We start from the raw sequence: 22406 nt of genomic DNA, 5'->3' as shown, positions 1-22406 counted from the left end.
TCCATATCCTCATTCTGTTTCACGTGCTTAGGAGTCTGCTCAGTCATTTCTCTTGATGAAATGGGCACAATTACTGGAGTATTTGCTGTTTTTTGTTTTTTTTTTTTTGAGATGGAGTCTCTCTCTGTCCCTCTGGCTGGAGTGCAGTGGTATGATCTCAGCTCACTGCAACCTCCCTCTCCCGGGTTCAAGCGATTCTCCTACCTCAGCCTAATGAGTAGCTGGGATTACAGATGCGCACCAGGACGCCTGGCTGATTTTTGTATTTTTAGTAGTGATGGGGTTTTACCATGTTGGCCAGGCTGGTCTTGAACTCCTGACCTCACATGATCCGCCCGCCTCAGTCTCCCAAAGTGCTGGGATTACCCGCGCCTGGCCCACGTTTTCAACTATTTAACTGGTTTACTTCACATCTTGAGTTTTTTCCTGAATTCTTACTATGCTTCAATCATCTTGCTCTTCTATGTGTCTTAAGTTGAATGAAACTATCCTCATACCTCCTAATCATTTTTTTTTTTTTAATTTCTAGGTTGTTGGCAAGGATTCTGCAGAAAAATTATCCCTACATTGCAAAGGTATCTATCTGAATAAAGGGGCTGGGATGGAAAAGGATGTGAAACTGTGAAGAATTCTATCTTTACAGGCGTTAGGAGGAAACTCACGGGCTAAATGGCGCTAGTGTACTGTCAGCTCTCTCCATGGGTCTGTGTTCCAGAAGGCTATGACTCTTTAATGCATCTCTTGGTTTTTTCCTTATTTCCTTTATTCTCAGTATCACAGTCCATGATATCCACTGTCCTTGGGGCACCCAATTCATTGTGCAAAAGCATTTAAATCAAAATACCCTATGTGTTATTTTTTTAAAAAGGAAAGTGGGGATGACAAGTAAAATGGAAATTTATCCCAGAAGAGGGGATTACTGTGACTATCTAAAGTTTTTATACTTGAATTTTTCTGCTCAGATTTTAAAAGGACTGGAGGAGCTTGAGTTTCCTCAGACTTCACAATACATGGACATATTTAATGATACTTCTGTCCACTGGTTCCCTGTGCAAAAGCTAGAACAGCTCTCCACAGATATTTGGGAATTTCAGGAAGAACCAGATTATCAGGACTGTGAGGACCTAGAAATCATCAGGAACAGGAGAGAAGATCCTTCTGCTACTGACTGAACTTGCTATGAGGTACTCAGTGTTGGCTGAAGTAGAAGCTGCCACCGGAGACTAAAGGGAAGGCTGCCATGGAGGAACTACAGAGAACTCCTTTGCCAGGAAAGAACATCAACTTGGCTGTCCTGTTTTGAGGACGATACCCCACATGAGGACTTGGTATAAAGATTCCTGCACTAAGTGGCATCGTCCCATTTTACATCCTTCCCTCGTGACCTGGCCTGATGTGGAGTAGCTCCTGAGTAAAGAAGTTACCCTTTTGAAGGTGATCTAAAATACTATTTATTTACAATACATCCCTCTCAGGGGCAAGTCTCTGGCTGGTTCTGCACCTGCCACAGTTCACTTGGCCATGTCGATCAGGCTCTGCAGTGAGGTGGGCACCCACGTCTTCTCGCCCTGGACAAAGACCACTCCCCGGTCGATGTAGATCACAATGCGGCCAAAGGTGTAGAGCTGTTTCCCTTCGTGTCGCTTCCCAATGACGGGCATGAAGACAATGTTGTGCTCCTCAGCCTTGGTCTCAATGAGGTCCTTAAAGTTCATGGGCACAGAGCTAGCGGCCACGCCAATGCCCCTCTGAGCCATGTTCTCAGCCTCCCGCCTCTCCTGCATGGCCTCGTACTGGAAGTCCTTCCTCCGCTCCGTGTGGGTGAGATAGGCAATGTTCTCCCGCGCTCCTGGCTGCATGTAGGCACCTAAGAGATACAGGAGGACAGGGCGGTGAGGAGAGGTGTTTCTAGGTGTATGGAAGTTGACACTGTGACTTGGCTCAAGTCTTGGGTGTGCCAGAATGCTTGTCACTCACTGAAGGGCAGCTCTGCCTCAAAGATACAACTTTGGAGGAAGTTTAGACAACTGTCCAGTATCACATAAAAACTGTTCAGAAGGTTCCTGGCTAGTATCTAGTAACCAGATTATTAATATTCAACATTTTAAAATGAAGTATCTGCAAGTGATTTCTTCCTTCAGAGCTGGAAACATTAACAGAGAGTCCTCAGCCACTCTTCTGTTCCCACCTTGCTCTGTAGAGTTTCCACTTCACACCACCAAAGAGGCAGATTTTAGTACCTTGAAAACATAGGGCCCACACTGGCTTTATTTTTAACCTACCCACACAGGCCCCCCATCCTGAAAGAAGTTCACATATATTTAGGGAGCTGAAATGGGTGTTTAAAGGATAATACCAAGACCATAAATGCTAAGTGCTAATTGAGGGGTATATTCAGGGAACAGTTTTGGAAACATGAGGCCAAGGGTAGCTAAGGAAGAGTTTTTAGAAAGAACTTGATAATTACAGAAGCAAAGAAGTATATTTGCCTTATTACTTAATCTCTGTTTTCACAGAATAGGCTATTTTTTCTTTTTTTTTTTTTGAGACCGAGTCTTGCGCTTGTCACCTAGGCTGGAGTGCAGTGCTTGCAATCTCGGCTCACTACAACCTCCACCTCCCAGGTTTAAGCGATTCTTCTGCCTCAGCCTCCTGAGTAGCTGGCATTACAGGCATGTGCCACCATGCCCAGCTAATTTTTGCATTTTTAGTAGAGACAGAGTTTCACCATGTTGGTCAGGCTGGTCTCGAACTCCTGACCTCATGATCTACCCGCCTCGGCCTCCCAAAGTGCTGGGATTACAGGCGTGAGCCACCGCGCCTGGCTTAGGCTATTAAATAACAAAAATTAAAGATTCAGGAAATAGAAATTCCAGTTCTAACTGCCACCCTTTAACTATGTGACGTTGAACAGGCTCTTAGCCTCGCTGGGCTTATCTGTAAAACACAGACTAGACGATCCCGTTTCAATGCTGTGAATCGGCTAATGAGCAACACTGGAGCACAGGACTGGTTGAAATAGGCTCCCAAATGTAGAAACAACATAAACATTCTCACTTATGATCTAGGCAGAATGACTTTAACCTAGAACTTGGAAATAGATATAGTACACGAACAGTGAACTGCCTGTTTTTGACAACACAGACACTACCTATTGAAGGCTATACACAAGCATGAACTCAATCTCCCTTTTAGCCTATGAAGTAGATCTTACTGTTTAACAGGTAAAATGGGGCTGATTAAGGCTGAGCAATCACCAAGTGTCAGACCATGTGCCGAACTCCACACTGTAAGATGCGTCACCTGAGCAGCATGCTCAGGCCTGAATGAGCCTTAAAAGGCCACACAGCACAGTGGTTAAGAGGGCGGGGCCTGGGGTTAGACCAGCATCATCTGAATCCAGCTGAAGTCAGTCTCCACTCAGGGAAGATGCCCCTCTCAGTCATTGTAGACCTGGGCAGTGGGTGCCAGCCGACCATGGACCGCAGTCAGCAGGGTGAGAGTCTGTTGCTATGTGCAAAAGTGTGACCCAAGGTTTAGGCTGCCTACAGGAACCAGAAAACTCTGATTCTGTGTCATTTACATGTGTAAAATCTGAAACTCAAGGCCAGGACATCCAAAATGGGAATTCTCACTTACCAACGTTGGAGGACACCGCCCGGTTCATGATATCAAGTGCCTCATTAAATTTGTCCTTGACAGATGGATGTGCCAGCACTTGGTCTGAGAACATAGACTTCCAACCCAGGTACCACTTGGTGATCTCCTCATAATTTGGGCTGTTACTGAGCCAAGAGCACAGCACCTGCCAAAAAGAAAAATTACTTGCACCCATGGTGGCAACAAATGAAGGCAAGATTTCTGAAGGGGCCATTTGTTTTGTTTTGATCCTGGTCCTGCAGGCTAGTGACACCACTTTACAGGGATTTATAGTAGCTAAACAGTCTAGCACTTATGAATATGGATTTTGGAGTCAGCCTGGTAGCTAAAGTGCCCTTGCATGTAAAATCTCTGAGCCTCAGCTTCCATGTCTACACAACAGGGATACCATATCCCCTACCCCATAGGGTTGCTGAGAGGAGCTGAGATAAAGCAAATAAAGTGCTTGGAACAGCTTCTGATACATGGCAAATGTCCAATAAATGGTGCCCACTATGAAGATGACCTAACTCATTCCTACCCCACCATGTAATTTATTTTCATTATGGAATTGCACCTACAGTCAGGCCTTGGCAGAAAATTAACTTAATCCCCACCCAGATCCCTCCCCTAGAAAGCCAAGCAAAACAAAGTGTACCTGAAGCCACTTGGGGAAGAAGTGCTTTTCAAGAAGTCCCACCAGGCTAGAGACAGAGATCATCCCTTCCCAGTCAATCACCCAATAGAATGCATCCATGTGCTGCTGGTGGGGGTTAATGACTAGCTCACCAAGACACATCCCTGGAAGAGAAAACCGGTCTGTAAAGGCACAGCTTTAGTACTGGCAAAGCCACAGAAGCACAAAGAGCAAAGACAATGTCCGTTTTCATCTCAGCTCACAGCAACCTCCGCCTCCCGGGTTCAAGTCACTCTTGTGCCTCAGCCTCCCGAGTAGCTGGGAGTACAGTTGTGCACCACCGTGGCTGGCTAATTTTTGTGTTTTTATTAGAGACAGGGCTTTGGCATGTTGCCCAGGCTGGTCTCAAATGCCTGGTCTCAGGTGATCTGCCCACTTCAGCCTCCCAAAGTGCTGGGATTACAGGCATAAGTCACGGCTCCTGGCTTTTTATTTTTTTTTTGAGACAGGGTCTCACTGTTGCCCAGGCTGGAGTGCAATGGCAGATCTTGGCTCACTGCAACCTCTGCCTCCCAGGTTCAAGCCATCCTCCCCCCTCAGTCTCCCTAGTAGCTGGGACCACAGGCACCCACCACCACACCTGGCTAGTTTGTATTTTTGGTAGAGATGGGGTTTCGCCATGTTGCTCAGGCTTTAATCTGCTTTTAAAGGTCAAATTTAAGCTCCCGACATAGCAATTCTTAAAAAAAATTTTTTTTTTGCTAACCCGGAAATAACTCCCTGATAATTTAGAGTAAAATACCACAAAAATTTCAGAACTCCAATGGCTGTCCTATTACCAGAAGCCAAAACCAATTGGGAAAACCACAAGGCACAGAGTCCAATATTGTCACTGTCGACTATTAGTCACTGTTGTAAATAAACAGTGGAAAGGACCCAAGTTACATTTATGTTCAGCCTCTGAACAAAATGGTGCCTTTTTCACAGCAAGGAATATTGTGTACCCAGCACTTTCATGAACACAAACGCTACGCTTTAAGTCATCCCCGCTGACCAAAGAAACCAGGGCACCGAAGCCGCTGGGCTTGGAATGCATTTTCCCCATATCCTTACCCAGCTTGGGCACTATGTTTTTGACCATGAATGCTTCCCAGGAGCCAGGAGTGAAGACATCTTTCCAGGGCTGGAGGATGAGCTTGGCAGAGGAGTCACTGGGGTGCCACTTCTGCAGGGCGCTGGACAGCTTGCTACGGATGGGGGAATAGAGTGGCTCCAGCCGTGCCTGCATAAGGGGCAGCCATGGGTGGATCCAAGAGTGGATGGGAACAGTGTCTGTGAGCGGGTTCCAGTTTTCCACCTGCAAAGTGGGGAGAAGAAACAGTTCATGTCGCCTGTGGGGCAGTCACATAACACCCCTGTGTGGCTAAAGGCAAGAGCTGCCCCTGGAGGAGGCCCCACGCTCTCCGAGGCCCACGGTCCTTTGTACATTGCCAAACAAATATGCCCATTCATTTGATTACATCTCAGAAATAGCACAATTCTAATTTTAGTGACGAAGTCAAGAAAACGAATTCCCTCCTGAGGGTGGCTTGGGGGAAAAAGTGCTGAGAAAAAGGCTGGAATTAACACTATAGGTCAATAGTGGTGTTGACAAATTCTGTTAATTCCAGGCATTTTAACAGCACTGAGATAATGAGACATAGACTGAACAATCCCTGTGGTTAGTGATGACAGCTGTTTCCCATGACTCCCATCCCACCTCCTTTTGCAGCTTGGGGAAGATGAGTTGGTCCAGTATGTTATCTAAGATCCACACAGGAATAATGTGCACCCAACTATCCAAAAAGTCCACCATCGGGTCACAGTTCCTTGGCTGCCACTGGGTGACAATATTTCGAACAAAAGGCATCCAGACTTCCCATATCAACCTATGGGAGAAAGGCAGAGGACATGCTGGTTAATTACACTGATTGGTTTCAAAGTACACCACCACCACCCGTCTCTCTAGAATCAGGAATAAAAATACAACAGCATGAAAATCCAATCAGAGGAAACCATCAGGCCAGTCACCATACTGGCCAGACCTGAGCCTGCCTCTTCCTTGTTCTCGTGACTCTCCTCTCAATCTGAGGCCTTGGTCTCCTAGGTAGTGCCCAACCACCTGGCAGAGCTGCTTTAGGGTCACAGGGGCCTCTTCCCAGGTATCAAGTGCTTTCCCACCTATGGGCTTCTATTCATGAGCTGACGCCTCTCACCCTCTTATCACAATTTCAACGTCACCTCCCCTAAGACCTCTGTGCCAACCCCCATTCCAAGTAGGTCACTCCTGCAGTTCTCTATCGCTGTACTTGGTGTGCATCCTGCCTTTATTTGTTCACTACCGTATTTCCCATCTGCCTTTTTTGCTGTACTGTAGACAGAGGCTGTCTGCTGTACACCTAGGGTAAGCCCAGCACCTAGTACAAGCATGATACGCAACAGACATTTGACAAGTGTCAGCTGAATTCATGGCCAAATGTAATGGTACAACCACTATGGAAAAGTGTGGAGATTCCTTAGAGAACTAAAAGTACAACTACCATTTGATCCAGCAATCCCACTACTGGGTATCTACCAAGAGGAAAAGAAGTCATGGCTGGGCATGGTGGCTCACGCCTGTAATTCCAGCACTTTGGGAGGCCAAGGCGGGTGGATCACGAGGTCAAGAGATCGAGACCATCCTGGCCAACATGGTGAAACCCTGTCTCTACTAAAAATACAAAAATTAGCCGGGCATGGTGGCGAGCGCCTGTAGTCCCAGATACTCGGGAGGCTGAGGCAGGAGAATCGCTTGAACCCGGGAGGCAGAGGTTGCAGTAAGCCAAGATCGCACCACTGCACTCCAGCCTGGCAACAAAGCAAGACTTCATCTCAAAAAAAAAAAAAAAGTCATATACGAAAAAGATACTTGCTCACACAAATTTACAGCAGCACAATTTGCAATTGCAAAAATGTGGAACCAACCCAAATGCCCACCAATCAACGAGTGGATAAAGAAACTGTGGTATAAATATAATGGAATATGACTCAGCCATAAAAAGGAATGAATTAATAGCATTCGCAACAACCTGGTTGGAATTGGAGACTATTATTCTAAGTGAAGTAACTCGAGAATGGAAAACCAAACATCTTATGTTCTCACTTATGAGTGGAAGCTAAGCTATGAGGATGCAAAGGCGTAAGAATGACACAATGGACTTTGGGGACTCGGGGAAAGGGTGGGAAGGGGGTGAGGGATAAAAGACTACAAATTGAACCAGGCACGGTGGCTCACGCCTGTAATCCCAGCACTTTTTTGGAGGCCGAGGCAGGTGGATCACAAGGTCAGGAGATTGAGATCATCCTGGCCAACATGGTGAAACCCTGTCTCTACTAAAAATACAAAAATTAGCTGGGCATGGTGGCGCGTGCCTGTGATACCAGCTACTTGGGAGGCTGAGGCAGGAGAATCGCTTGAACCAGGCAGTTGGAGGCTGCAGTGAGCTGAGATCATGCCACTGCACTCTAGCCTGGCGACAGAGTGAGACTCCGTCTCAAAAAAAAAAAAAAAAAAAGACTACAAATTGGGTTCAATGTATACTGCTCAGGAGATGGGTACACCAAAATCTCACTAAAGAACTTACTCATGTAACCAAATACTACCTGTTCCCCAAAACCCTATGGAAATAAAACATTTCAAAAAAATAAAATAAAAAGAATTCATACCCAAATGAATTTAAATTCCTAAAGCAGTGTCAGCATGAGCAGAGAATTAATCAAGGCCAGCACTGCTGCCTTCCCCCACCTTCAGCAATCCTTCCCAACCCCCCAGGAGAAGGGAGCTGGGGTGCAGAGCCCTGCTCTGTGGTACCTGTGAAAGGCATCTGCCGAGAGGTCCTGTCCGCCATGGGACAAGAGCTGGTCATTCTCCAGGAGGCTTTTCCACTTGGAGATGATCTCGGTGCCGTAAGTGCAGTCCTGAGGAGAAAGGCGAGCAGCTGAGGGGCAGCGGGCTCTCCAGCCCTCCCTGCCCATTGGACCAACTCATCAAGCAAGGGTAAGCCCAACCGAGGCAGGGATAGGTTGATTTTCCCAACAACTCACTTTGAGGGGATCCCACTCCTTGAAGTACTCCTTCATGAGTGGATAGACGATGGCCACAGCGAGGTCCACACGGTCGGACATCCTGTACTCCTCATAGTACTTGTCCTGCAAGGTTTCAAAGATGCGGGCACACTCGTCCAGGGTGAGGGGGTTGCTGCAGTCCGGCTGCATCCGCCGCTCGCACTCCTCCACCATCTCCAGGACCTTGCTGAGGTTGGAGATGACCCGCTCCTCGTGGTCCAGGACCTCGGTCATCTTCTCCAACTCGTGGAAGAGGTTGACCACCATGTCCCGCTCATACTGTAGCTGCCGGTCATTCTGGATGATCTCCTGCTCCGTGAGGTCAATGAGCAGCTGCAGGTTGTGCTCTAGCTCGGGCAGCGCAAAGCCCGGGGCCTTGGCCTCTTTGCCAGACTGTGGCAGCTGTTGGGACTGCAGTGGCAGCCCATCATCGGGAACATTGTGCTTGTGGCTGATCTGACTGTAGCTGTAGTAGACCTTCTGCTCCCGGCCTGTCATGTCTATGACCTTGGAAAACGTAGAGGGACGAAGGTTAACACCGCTGCAGCCCTGTTAAACACACAGCTAAGCCCAGGGGAAGGCCCCATGACAGGGGAAGTGTGTAGAAACCACATTATTCAACATAGCTGGAGAAGGGCAGTGTTGTAAAGTGGGAACCACACTGTCCTAGCCTAAAGGAGACTCCAGGGACAAAATCAGATGCAGCAAGCAGTTCTAGGTTGGATCACTGTGAACAAGCCAGATGGAGAAGACTTTTTAGGGAAACATGAAATTTAAATAGGGACTGAGTATGAGTAGATGTGAAAATTTATTTTAATGGAAAGGTAGAAGCTGTACTGATCAAAGAAGGTAACATACAATCAGAATATCATATTTTGATTAAAAAAATGCACATAAGCATAGAAAAAGATCTAGGATGTATAACAAGATGTTAACATTTGGTAATCTTGGAAGGATGGAAAATATTTTCTACATTTTCGCCTATTTCCTAATTTTCTAAAATGTACTACACACTGCTATTGTAATAACAAAGTTTTTTTAATTAAATTAAATTAATTAATTTTTTTTTTTTTTGAGACGGAAGTCTCACTCCGTTGCCCAGGCTGGAGTGCAGTGGCGCGATCTCAGCTCACTGTAAGCTCTGCCTCCTGGGTTTGCGCCATTCTCCTGCCTCAGCCTCCAGAGTAGCTGGGACTACAGGCACTCATCACCACACCTGGCTAATTTTTTGTATTTTTAGTAGGGATGGGGTTTTACTGTGTTAGCCAGGAAGGTCTCAATCTCCTGACCTTGTGATCTGCCTGCCTCGGCCTCCCAAAGTGCTGGGATTACAGGCGTGAGCCACTGCGCCCGGCCTTTTAATTTTAAAACAAAATAAAATATACAAAAGGCTAATTGAACAAAGGCAACCTAGACAATGAGCTAATTCCAATATTTTAGGAAAACAGGAAATGTGAATACGGACTGCACTTGTGAAACAGAATGATTCATCACCACTTTTTAAGTAAGAGTGTGATCCATGAACCACCAGCTTTAGAATCACTGGAGGAAAAAAAAGAGTCCTGAGGTTCAGTCTAGACTCAAGATTCCTGGGAGGCACCTAGACACCCATATTTCTTATCAGGTCGTCCAGATAACAGCACATGTTGGAGAACCCCACTAAAGGCTTTCTTTGAGGTCTATGACACACTACATATCCTACAGCAAATGACAACAGGCAACTGTCACCACTGTTCTTTGACTACTTGGAAAAGTAATGGAAAACTTTTTTTTTTTTTTTTTGAGACAGAGTCTCGCTCTGTCCCCCAGGCTGGAGTGCAGTGGCACAATTTCCGCTCACTGCAAGCTTCGCCTCCTGGGTAAATGCCATTCTCCTGCCTCAGCCTCCCGAGTAGCTGGGACTACAGGCGCCTGCCACCACATCCGGCTAATTTATTGTATTTTTAGTAGAGACGGGGTTTCACCATGTTACAGGATGGTCTCAATCTCCTGACCTCGTGATCCGCCCGCCTAGGTCTCCCAAAGTACTGGGATTACAGGCGTGAGCCACCATGCCCAGCCAAGTAATGGAAAACTTAATACACTATATGCACGTAACAGTAGCTAAAAATTTAATCTATCTTAAAAAAAGAAAAGACTTAATGCTGGCTAAGGAGCCCTGGGGACTCTCTCCTGCCCTCCTGTTCAGAGAGAGTTAATACAACCTTCTGAGTATTTAAATGCCTTAAGTACTTTTGTATTCAACATGGTGATTGCACATGTACATGTCTATTCTTAAAAAATGTCTGGGCCGGGCGCGGTGGTTCACGCTTGTAATCCCAGCACTTTGGGAGGCCGAGGCGGGTGGATCACAAGGTCAGGAGATCGAGACTATGGTGAAACCCCGTCTCTACTAAAAATACAAAAAAATTAGCCGGGCGTGGTGGCGGGTGCCTGTAGTCCCAGCTACTTGGAGAAGCTGAGGCAGGAGAATGGTGTGAACCCGGGAGGCGGAGCTTGCAGTGAGCCGAGATCGCGCCACTGCACTCCAGCCTGGGTGACAGAGCGAGACTCCGTCTCAAAAAAAAAAAAAAAAAAAAAAAAAAAAAATGTCTGAAACAAAGACAAAGTTTCATATACAAACTAATCAGCCAAAAACCCAAACTAAACCAGATAAAAGCTAAACGTCTAACAACGGAGGTAGGATCAAATAATACAGTACAGCCACTCTCTGGAATTACGTGCTCATTATAAACACTTTGCACTGAGTTTTTAATAACAAGAATGTTATTAAATTCACTGATGTAAGCTCCAGAAACACAGGAACATCATTTGGTTTACCAGTGTAGTGCCGTGAAGAGTGCCTGGCACAGAAGGAACTTGTAACTATTACTAAATATGGGAGTGTAATGAATAGGAACATATTAATACTATGTGAGCATGTTCCTATTCATTACACTTCCATAAATAAGTGAGAAAAGGTACCAAAAAAAAAAAAAAAAACAGAAAGAAAGAAAGAAAAAGCCTAGCTAAAAGATCCAAAAAACCCTAGAACATGTTCAGTGATTAATTCTGGGGTGTGGATCCTGTACCAGGTGTCCAAGGGCCCCTGTACCTTGACTTGAGAAAGTTCTTTCTGGGGAGCAGTGAGCTTCTTGCTAATCCTGCCCTTGGCCTTCAACTCTTCCACAGTCTTGTAAGAGTATTTGGGCTTCTTCTTGCTTCCACTTGGGTCTTTCCTCCACTGGCTCAGCTCCTTTTGAAACTCCTGAACCAGAAGAATACAGTTAGATGCAGCAAGGAACAACCACTTTTTACAACAGGTGAGGTAGCTGAGACCATTAGCAGATATTACCATTCACTGTCTTAGATTTATTTACAAGCTCTGTATGAAGGAAGGAAAGGATGCACCTGCAAGACACCAAAACTATCTAATGATACTCCTTGACCCCCTTCGCCCTCTTACAAATAATGCGGTTCAGAAGGCAGGTGCACCAGATGATGGGAGGGAGAAACAAAAATAAAGGAAACAACATTTATTGAGCATCTACTATGGGCAGGCACTATACTATTAAATGTACCTCATGTAAAACTTAGAAATGCAATGTAAAGGATTTTCTAAGTACACAAATCCTCGTTTCTAACTTTAAAATGAAGATAAATAAGCAGGCCCTAACTCTCAAAGCAAAGGTATCTCTTATAATCAGGTTCCGCAAAACCTTTCTACAGGAGGAGCTAAGGCAAGCTTGTCCAACCCGCAGCCCAGGACGGCTCTGAATGCGGCCCAACACAAATTCGTAAACTTTCTTAGTGTGACAGTAGTAGAGTCCAGCCCACAGAAGTTGGTTTTGGGGTTGTCATGTTTTTCTCACACTGGTTAAGACTTGTCATTTTTTCTCTAAAAGTATCTAGACATCTGGCTACTTTGGGAAAATCAGAGGACCAGGCAATACTGAGCCCACATCCTCATAAGCAACAATCACTTAGAGCTGAATAAAGATTTACCTTCTAGACAGACTACAGCCTCACCTGTGCCACAGTCCCCACCACTCTTTATTGTCTAGCACCTAGCTCATCTTACTTGCTTCTGCGGTGTGCCTGGCACCTGTAGGCTTCTAAGTCTGAGAACCCCTGACTCAGAGTGGTCAATCCCACATTTATCAAATGACTCTTTCATCAAAAGGTCAGTGACATGAACAGTAACATGTTTCTTTGCAGCATCCTGCTTTCCCCCATAAATTCAAATGGGAAAAGAGTAATACTTCAATCAAGAGAGCTGGCCCCTTCTATCACTGGGGAAAAGGGACGCACAGCTGCCAGCAGATGGCTCCCTGCTGCACTTGGGATGAAACCCGAGCACCTAAAAATGGCTGTCATGTGGACCACCCACCCCTCTGAATGCACTTCCTTCCCCTCTGCTTTGTGTACCACCCTTCCACCACAAGAGCTTCCTTTATGGTTTCTTAACCACCAAGCTCAGAGCCTCTCAGTGTCCTCTGGCTTCTCAGCTCACCCTTCTACCAAGTCTCAACTGAAATGTTTCCTTTCCTAAAAGGTTTCCCTGACCAGCCTATTTATAAAAGTAGGTCAACACCACCTCCCAACCCCCAACCTTATTTTCTGTCTAGGCAGCTCCTAGCACCTTCTGCCATTTCAACTGCCACTTCCACACCGTAGCTGCTGGTTTACTCTCTGGCCACCCTAGCCCTCTCATCATGGTGCACCTAGCCTTCAGCCCAGTACCTGGCATATGGTACGTGTACAATAAACATCTGAGGACTAACAGAATGAAGGGATAAATGAACAGCCATTGGAAATGGACAGGACACCATCCACCCATGTCTCCTGACTTCCAGTTACCTCTTCAGCTTCTTCCTCTGAGTCAACCACAGGGAAGTCTTGCATGGACTGAGTGGTGCGCTCGGATCCATAAGCCCCCACAGCACCTTTTCCCTTTCTCTGCTTGGCTTCGATTGGGTTAATGATACCTGAGGAATTTCAGCAAAAGATAAAAAGAGAGTCTTACGATCACAGCAATTCATGTATGTGAATCAGCCACTCAGTGAAATGACAGTTTCTTGCTCCTTCCACAAAATAACATGCTACACAGGAAGGAGAGCTATTCTCTGCCCTCAGAACACTACTCTTGTCCCTTGTGATTTGAAACTTATGAGCATTTATGCTACCACAGAACAGTCTGCTGACTAGTTTATTTATATCCCAAATAGATTTCCATTTCCACTTGGATTGTTTAGTGGACAGGAAGAAAACAGAACACTACATTGATAACTGAGAACTCCAGCATACTAAATTCTACGCTTCACTTCTTTGGAAGCCTCTATTAGGGAAAATGCAATAATTCCGATATTATATTGATTCTGACTGAACTGAAGCTGCAATTTAATATAAGACTCCTTACATATTTTACTTAGGAGTTCCTATCTCCTATGTTTAACTTTTTTATAACTCTTGTTTTATAAATGTTATTTTTCTCATAAAAGAGTTTACGAATAGGACCACAACATTTCAATGAAGATGTTCCGCCGACTCCAAATTTTCCATCCCTGCCTCCCTTCCATTTAGTTCCACTGAAGTCTTAAATAAGAGCTATCCCTGGGCCAGGCGTGGTGACTCATGCTTGTAATCCTAGCACTTTGGCAGGCCAAGGTCTTGAACCAGCCTGGGCAACATAGTAGGACCCCATCTACAAAAAAAGAAAAAATTAGCCAGGCACGGCAGAGTGTGCCTGTGGTCCCAGCTACTTGGCAGGCTTGAGCCCAGGAGGTTGAGGCTGCAGTGGGCTATGATCATGCCATGCCATTGCACTCCACCCTAGGTAACAGAGTGAGACATTATTATCAAAAAAAAACAAAAAGCAAAAACACTATCCCCTCATTCTCATTCAGTGTATCTTTACTCACGTTCATGTATTTTTCATGTACCTAATGTTTTCAACACATAAACTGGATTTCACTTTAATAATTATTTAGAGGCTGGGCACAGTGGCTCACGCCTACAATCCCAGCACTTTGGGAGGCCGAGGAGGGTGGATCACTTGAGGTCAGGAGTTCGAGACCAGCCTGGCCAACACAGTAAAACCCCGTCTCTACGAAAAATACAAAAGTTAGCTGGGCATGGTGGCAGATGCCTGTAATCCCTGCTACTCGGGAGGATGAGGCAGGAGAATCACTTGAACCCAGGAGGCGGAGGTTGCAGATGAGTTGAGATCGTGCCATTGCACTCCAGTCTGGGCGACAAGCGTGAAATTCTGTCTCAAAAAATAATAATGTTATTATTATTATTTAGAGACTGGAATCTGAATATGGAGGATATATTTGATTATATCTACCTGGCAGTCATGCATAGGAAATAGCTCAAGAAGAGGGGAAATGTTCTGTAGGAAGAATCCAACTGTTTGGTTTGAGAGGCTTTGGTCTCAAGAAGGTAAGAGTGTGACAGGGGCTGTGTCTCAGTGGGGCTGGCCATGAGAAGACAGGAGGAGACTGGGCTACTAGAGGAAGATGGAAGGAACCAATGGAGGATTTGCTCAGCCAGTTTTACAGCCATATGGCTCTAGCTATTAAAAAAAGCTATGCACAATGTTTTACTGATATTCCTGAAGGACAAATAACCATTTCCGCAAAACTATAACCCTTGTGAGTAGGGATGGCGAACTCAAATGACTGTGGGACCAAGAAAAGTTCCTGTGGGTTGGGGTGGAAGACAACAGGAGGCCGTGGAGACTGCCTCCAAGAGAAGACCATGTCCATCGTCCCAGGAGCAGCTCTCATTTGCCTCAACTAACTACTGCCAGGCAAAATCTGGAATTTTAGGTGAAATTGTCTGTTTTTTAAATATTAGCAATGAATTCATTTTTGTTTTTATTTATTCTATTTATTTATTTATTTATTTATTTATTTATTTATTTATTTATTTATTCAGAGACAGAGTCTTGCTCTGTTGCCCAGGCTGGAGTGCAGTGGCATGATCTCAGCTTACTGCAACCCCCACCTCCTGGGTTCAAGTGATTCTCCTGCCTCAGCCTCCTGAGTAGCTGGGATTACAGGCGCATGCCACCGCACCCAGCAGATTTTTATATTTTTAGTAGAGACAGGGTTTCGCCACGTTCGTCAGGCTGGTCTTGAACTCCTAACCTCAAGCGATCCACCTGCTTTGGCCTCCCAAAGTGCTGGGATTACAGGCGTGAGCCACCACACCCAGCCTCATTTTTGTTTTTAGAAGCACTGGTCAGGACCAGAAAAAAAGCCTGTCTTCAACCTGTTTGCAGCCTGTTTTAGGCCCTAACCCTTTTCTTCCTGTTGAAACAATTACTTATTTAACTTGAGCTTTGATAAAGCAAGGTAGCTTAGGAACGCAAATGTCTTGTGCTGGCAAACCAGGCTGGAGAGATAAAGTGCTTTTAAAAGGGAAAAGCAAACCTCCTCTCCCAATGCCCCTCTCCTTCCCTCTGCCTGCCCTCCTCCATCATGCAAGACGACAAAGGTGCAATACCTTGTGCATTCTTCCCGAGGCCCCGTCCAGGGACGTAGCCCATCTTCTGAAGAAGCTTCTGTCCAATTCCTTTTGTGTGTCTTTCCCAGCTGCCGAAGTCCATGAAAGATTTGGTTCCTCCTGCAAAACCTTTCTGGCTGGGCTTAAAATTGCCACCCTGCAAAGAAAAATCAAAGCTTAGTTAATGGAAAACAAAAAGAAGAAAAATCTAAGAAAGCTTGGCCAACAGGAAAATGGCCTAAGTTATACAGCACTACGAAAAGTGTCATATGAACCAAAAATGTGTGTCAGGAAGGAAGAGACTGCACTACACACTTCACAACTCACAGAAACCTGCCACCAAAAGGAGACACTCACAAAATGCATTCCAGATGAGTTTCTCCCTGGCTAGAAAATGCTTGGGCCACAATGACCTTTGAAGGATATTACTAAGGTCACAATCCTGCAATAAAGACTCTACCGTTTTTAACTTCTTTGGTCCAAAATCCTTAGGAAAGTCGTCCTGCTTAACAGGTTTCTCTTCGTCATCAGAATCTTCCAACTCTGCCTCCTCCGCTGCCCCTTTCTTGAGCCCTGCGCTGATGAAGTTGACTGGCGCGGAGTAGTCACGGGCCCTGTAGGCACAGAAACAAAGCCCCACGGGGTCGGTAAAGAACTCTTTTCTCTGCAGCGATCCCTTTGCAGAAACTACATGCTTGAAAACTCCTTAGAGTGAATCTCATGGGAGGTTTTTTAAAAAAGTAACACATTTTTTAATGTGTCAGAAAATCCAAAGGACCCCAGATTTGGCTTCCTGTAGTCACACTTAACATTTTACCTGACATATTCCTCTACGGCTGAAGAGTTACCAGATCAACGTAGCGTTGATTACAAATTCAAAATATGATGTGATAATACAATTTTCCTACATTTTAAAAATTAATTTATCATAAAAAGCATTTGTTTTGAAAACTATTTCAAGTACAAAAATCCAACAGGAGCAGAAATTTTGATGGATAATCATAAATAAAACCCATTGAAAGATTATATGAATGTAAAGCATGTAACAATTATATTAATCCAACTTAGAAAAAGCTCCTAGCCATTAAATTTATTTGAATGTGAAAATTTCCAGCCAGGGCAACATGGTGAGACCTCGTCTCGATAAAAAATAAATAAATAAAAATTAGCCAGGCATGGTTGTGCAAGCCTGTGGTCCCAACTACATGGGAAGCTGAGATGGGAGGATTGCTTGAGCCCAGGAAGCTGAAGCTGCGGTGAGCTATAATCATGTCACTGTGCCCCAGCCTGGGCAAAAGAGTGAGACCTTGTCTCCAAAAAAAAAAAAAAAGAAAAGAAAGAAAGAAAATTACACTACAGTCCCCTAAGAAATAAGAAATTAACTCTATAAAATGAAATATATTGATTTAAACTCTAACTGCTTCAAGCACTTACATTAAGCCATTAACCTCAGGTCCTTTTTGTATAAAATAAAATTGATATATTTGTACTGTGTGGTTTAAAAAAGAAAAAATTACAATAAAAAACCCTGGAGCCGGGTACAGCAGCTCACGCCCATAATCTCAGCACTTTGGGAGGCTTGAGGCCAGGAGTTCGAGACCAGCCTGGCCAACATGGCAAAATCCCATCTCTAATAAAAATAAAAAAAATTAGCTGGGGCCGGGCGCGGTGGCTCACGCTTGTAATCCCAGCACTTTGGGAGGCCGAGGCGGGCGGATCACGAGGTCAGGAGATCGAGACCACGGTGAAACCCCGTCTCTACTAAAAAAATACAAAAAATCAGCCGGGCGCGGTGGCGGGCGCCTATAGTCCCAGCTACTCGGAGGCTGAGGCAGGAGAATGGCGTGAACCCGGGAGGCGGAGCTTGCAGTGAGCCGAGATTGTGCCACTGCACTCCAGCTCGGGCGACAGAGCGAGACTCTGTCTCAAAAAAAAAAAAAAAAAAAAAAAAATTAGCTGGGTGTGGTGGCACACGTCTGTAATCCCATGCCACTCAGGAGGCTGACGCATGAGAAACACTTGAACCCAGGAGACAGAAGTTGCAGTGAGCTGAGGTCACGCCACTGCACACTCCAGCTTGGGCAACAGAGACTGTGTTTCAAAGAAAAAAAGAAAACCTGGGAACACAGCAAATAAAGTGATGCCTTGTAAAACGACCAACCTAGTAATTTAACATCCTCAGGGCACCAACAGAATTTAGGGAGTTTTTTTCCTAAAAATGTAATAAAACTTTGTGATTTAGATCCCAAACTCTAAAGTCAGATAGGTCCAGGTTCCGATTCTAGCTTAAGTCTCTGCCTAGTTGTATGACCATTAGCCTCAGTCTCTTAATCTGTAAAATGGGGACAATAATGGTGCCTTTCTCATAAGGAAAATTAATCCAGACTTGTGAAATAGCCAGAACAAGTAAGCAGCCAAGAGATGTTAGCTATTATTATTATCTTATGATTATGGAATTCTTATTCCCTGATCTATTTGTCATCCACTTTCAGACTTCCTTGTGGATGAGAAGTTTGGACTAATCTCTATACTCTTTCTCCCCCAGCCTCCTTTGAAAAAGGCACATTCTCAGCTGGGTGTGGTGGCTTACACCTGTAATCCCAGCACTTTTGGAGGCCAAGGCAGGCGGATGACAAGGTCAAGAGATCGAGACCATCCTGGCCAACATGATGAAACCCCATCTCTACTAAAAATACAAAAATTAGCTGAGTGTGATGGCACGTGCCTGTAGTCCCAGCTACTCGGGAGGCTGAGGCAGGAGATTCGCTTGAACCCAGGAGGCAGAGGTTGCAGTGAGCCAAGATCACACCACTGTACCCCAGCCTGGCAACAGAGCAAGACTTCATCTCAAAAAAAAAAAGAAAAGGAAAAAGAAAAAGGCACACTCTCAATAGGATGGAGCCTAGAGGCCACGGGGGGGCCATGGAGGAAAAAACCCCCAAGCCGGCACACCCTGGTCGAGTGAGGTTCAGCCAGGGCACACATAACCTTGTGCTGGGGAGGAGACGTGCAGCCTGAATCCTCATCGCCCACCACTATCCTAGACCAGGCCTCCACTACCTGTGCAGGGACCACTGGCTTGGGCTCCTTACAGTCTTCCACTGTGGCTCCATGACTATTGAGCACACCAGCAAAAGGGTCTTCTCAAAACATAACCCAGCCCCACATCACACCCTCTATCACACACACTATGCTACCCTTCCCCCTCTCTGCTCCAGCCCCCAAGCCTTTCATATCCTTGTGGATACCGTGATGCTTCCCATCAAAGGCCTTTGCATATTGGAACCTCTTCTACCACCCTAGTTACCTTCTACTGTCAGTCATATCAGCTTAAGGGTCACTTTTCTCCACAGAAACCTTCCTTGACCTCTCAGAATAGGTGAAATGCCCCAAAATGTGTTCTCCCTCATGTCCTCATGTCCCTCGTGTCCTACATCATAGTTACAAGTTTGATTGTCTGAATTGTTAATGCCTATTTCCATCTTCTAGAGTCTGGGCTCCAGGAAGGCAAGAATGGGTTTATTAAAGCACAGGCCTAATACATAGTAATCGCTCAATAAACACTGATAATTAAATCAGTGAGGCCAGGCGTGGTGGCTCACACCTGTAATCCCAGCACTTTGGGAGGCTGAGGCAGGTGGATCACTTGAGGCCAGGAGTTCAAGACCAGCCTGGCCAACATGGCAAAACTCCGTCTCTACTAATAATACAAACATTAGCTGGAGGTGGTGGCGTGTGCCTGTAATCCCAGCTACTTGGGAGGCTGAGGCATGGGAATCACTTAAACTCGGAAGGTGGAGGTTGCAGCAAGCCAAGATCATGTCACTGCACTCCAGCCTGGGCAACAGAGTGAAACTGTGTCTCAAAAAAAAAAAATAAATAAATAGAATAAAATAAATCAGTGAAAGAGCAGCACTCTAGCCTAAAGAGGAAACCAGACCTCTCGAGATGATGTCACAGCTAACAGTCTCAACAAGGCCAGGTGAGAAGTATACTTATCAGGGTATCTCCTCCACTTCCTGTCCATCTTCCCCCTCTTCCCTAAAGCAAGGTGAAGCAGCCCCCATGCCAGGCAATACCGTTTGCCTCCAAAGCTGGGCCTCTCATCATCCGAGTCTCGCTCTGCCCACACCCCGTAGGTGGCTTCTTCCTTGGTCTGCCAGTGGCGCTGTCGGTTGGGGTTGAACTCATTCTGGAGATCCCAGTCAGTGATCTCAAAGTTCTCCCGCTCGTCATCATCATCATCAATGCGGCCTTCCCCATCCCGGTATAAGTGGGACAATGACATGGCCAGTCACTAAAGGAAGAGACAAAAAGAGCACAGGCTGTAAGTCCTGGGGGCAGCAGTAGGAGGATTCCTTGTGAGTCTCTATTCCTTGCTGCCTTCAGAACTTTCTCCAAATTCAAAGTCCATTAAAATCGGCATTACTATTCAATAAAGAAGATATTAAAAACCTACTTTTAGATAACAATCAGTACTAAAACAGGTGAACAAAATACTACTCCCAACAGTCTATGATTCTTTAAAAGTACATATTTCCTTGTCCTAGTCATAAATATCACACATATTCACACATACACAAACCACACAAAAATAACTAAGTAGGTTATTTTGTACATTATTACCTTAGAAAATGAGTAGATATCTTCTTAGATCCCAGATTCTTTTTTATATTACTGAGGAAAGAATTATATCTGGATCCTTGGTGGTCCTAGGAGAGTGATTTTTTTAGAATATGCTTTTTGAAATACATTACTTGATGAAACAAAATTTTCAGTTTTCCTCACAAAACATAAATTTCTTCTGATGAGCTGAAAGACTATAGTAATTATGAACACTATTTTAATAGTCAGATGTCCAGGGATTGATATATAGAATCTACCTCACGGTAGCTGGGTGACCAGATTCAGTTGTCTTTCTTAAATTGGAATAAACTACTATACCAACCTTAGAGAAGGCTTATAAGGCAAATTCAATGAGTTCAAAATAAGTGCTCAAGAAACGATAGCTTCTACTTTAGTCCCATGATTAGGTTAATCATTGTATTAGGGTTCTCTAGAGGGAAAGAACTAATGGAATAGACATAATATATATAAAGGGGAGCTTATTAAGTATTAACTCACACGATCAAAAGGTCCCACAATAGGCTGTCTGCAGGCTGAGGAGCAAGGAGAGCCAGTCAAGTTCCAAAGCTGAAGAACTTGAAGTTCAATGTTCGAGGGCAGGAAGCATCCAGCACGGGAGAAAGATGTAGGCTGGGAGGCTAGGCCAGTCTCTCTTTTCACATTTTTCTGCCTGCTTATATTCTTGCCGTGCTGGCAGCTGATTAGATTATGCCCACACAGATTAAGGGTGGGTCTGCCCTTCCTCACCGACAGACTCAAATGTTAATCTCCTTTGGCAACACCCACATAGTCACACCCAGGATCAATACTGCGTATCCTTCAATCCAATCAAGTCGACGTTCAGTATTTACCATCACAATCATCATTATTATTATGGGACTAGGGAGTAAACTTAGCAAAGTGACTGCAAAATCAGGCACGCTAAAATCGAAGCCTGAGTTCAAATTCAACTCTATCAGATACCCAGTGTATGAGAATTAAATGTACGTGAAGCGCCAAGCATGGTGCACTACACAATAATACACTCAACAGGTGACAGCAATTGTGATTCTTGTCTTGCTGAAAGCAGCCTTAAGGCACACAGAGTTCACTACTTCCACAGGCAGTGTCAAACTCTGGTCACCTCAGGCAAAACGTTATCTCTGCCTTCTTCTACTCACTGGTGCACTGGTTGGGTGCAGCGGGTCCCAACCTCTTCCAGGAGTGTTCAGGACAGAAGGGTTTTCAGAAAAGGTGGGGAATCTCAAATACATATGGTTAAATAATACCACTGTCTCTATGGGCATAGTAAGTGGTAATAAGCCCTGAGTAGTCACAAGTTATGAAGCCCTCATCAGCAGATGCTAGCTAGGTACATGCTGGTCGCTTGAGACCGATTATCAACCGTCTGCATCAACACACTTCTGCAAAGTAGGTACCGTTAGTTTTCATGCTTTAGATAAGAAAAAGGAGGTTCAGAGAAGTTAGTAACTTACCCTAGGTTCCACTGCTCATAGGGCTCAAACTCAGGAGTGCTACAAGTCAGGCCTCGGGCTCGTCTAGGTTTGGCGAAGGAGGCTCAGGTTCTTAACTGAACCCACGCCCTAAATCCCAGTTGACTCCAAGCAGCACCGCCCCTCTCCGTGCCTCGGCAGAGCTGTCTACGAAATGGATTCCCCTCCCCACACCCCAAAGGCTGGGACCGAAGCTCGCCTTCCCTGAGCCTGCGTCCCTATTCTCACTGGCGCTGAGTCCCCTTGTGGCCAGCCTTGCTCACCTCTCCGAGGGTCCAGCGAACCAAATTCAGCTTCACAATCTGCGCGAGAAGACCGCCGTTCCTACACCAGAACCCGGATGCATCGTGGCCGGCGCGCCGGAAATGACGTTGGTC

At 45.3% G+C, this 22406-nt stretch overlaps 2 protein-coding genes across 10 annotated transcripts in view; one reads left to right on the top strand and one right to left on the bottom strand.

Moving 5' to 3' along the window:
* SRRD (SRR1 domain containing) overlaps positions 1 to 1433 on the top strand; it is an 8074-nt gene extending 6641 nt beyond the window's left edge. Inside the window, exons 6-7 of the mRNA XM_055254068.2 lie at positions 530 to 575; positions 963 to 1433. Of these exons, the coding sequence (XP_055110043.1) occupies positions 530 to 575; positions 963 to 1172 (256 nt within the window). The 3' untranslated portion in view covers positions 1173 to 1433. The remainder of the gene's footprint in view (positions 1 to 529; positions 576 to 962) is intronic.
* Positions 1427 to 22406, bottom strand: TFIP11 (tuftelin interacting protein 11). Of its 9 annotated transcripts, XM_055254054.2 has the most exons (16): positions 22293 to 22377; positions 22012 to 22074; positions 21035 to 21111; positions 20537 to 20622; positions 19990 to 20207; positions 16371 to 16524; positions 15911 to 16067; positions 13259 to 13386; positions 11514 to 11666; positions 8399 to 8926; positions 8166 to 8272; positions 6036 to 6204; positions 5390 to 5633; positions 4298 to 4440; positions 3640 to 3805; positions 1427 to 1867 (listed from the first exon to the last, which is right to left on the bottom strand). In XM_055254054.2, exons 5-16 carry the CDS (start codon positions 20196 to 20198, stop codon positions 1512 to 1514), a joined length of 2514 nt encoding a protein of 837 aa, XP_055110029.1. In that variant the 5' UTR covers positions 20199 to 20207; positions 20537 to 20622; positions 21035 to 21111; positions 22012 to 22074; positions 22293 to 22377; the 3' UTR covers positions 1427 to 1511. The 9 variants fall into 9 exon arrangements, with proteins under 9 accessions (XP_055110029.1, XP_063478771.1, XP_055110027.1 ...); XM_063622701.1 differs by lacking the exon at positions 22012 to 22074 and having other exon boundaries at positions 21035 to 21069; positions 22293 to 22390; XM_055254052.2 differs by lacking the exon at positions 21035 to 21111 and having other exon boundaries at positions 22293 to 22384.

The sequence above is a fragment of the Symphalangus syndactylus genome, chromosome 18 (genome assembly GCF_028878055.3).
Source record: "Symphalangus syndactylus isolate Jambi chromosome 18, NHGRI_mSymSyn1-v2.1_pri, whole genome shotgun sequence".
NCBI classification, from domain to species: Eukaryota; Metazoa; Chordata; class Mammalia; order Primates; family Hylobatidae; genus Symphalangus; species Symphalangus syndactylus.
The sequence above is the reverse complement of the archived record's forward strand: the minus strand, read 5'-3'. Positions and strand labels throughout refer to the sequence as shown.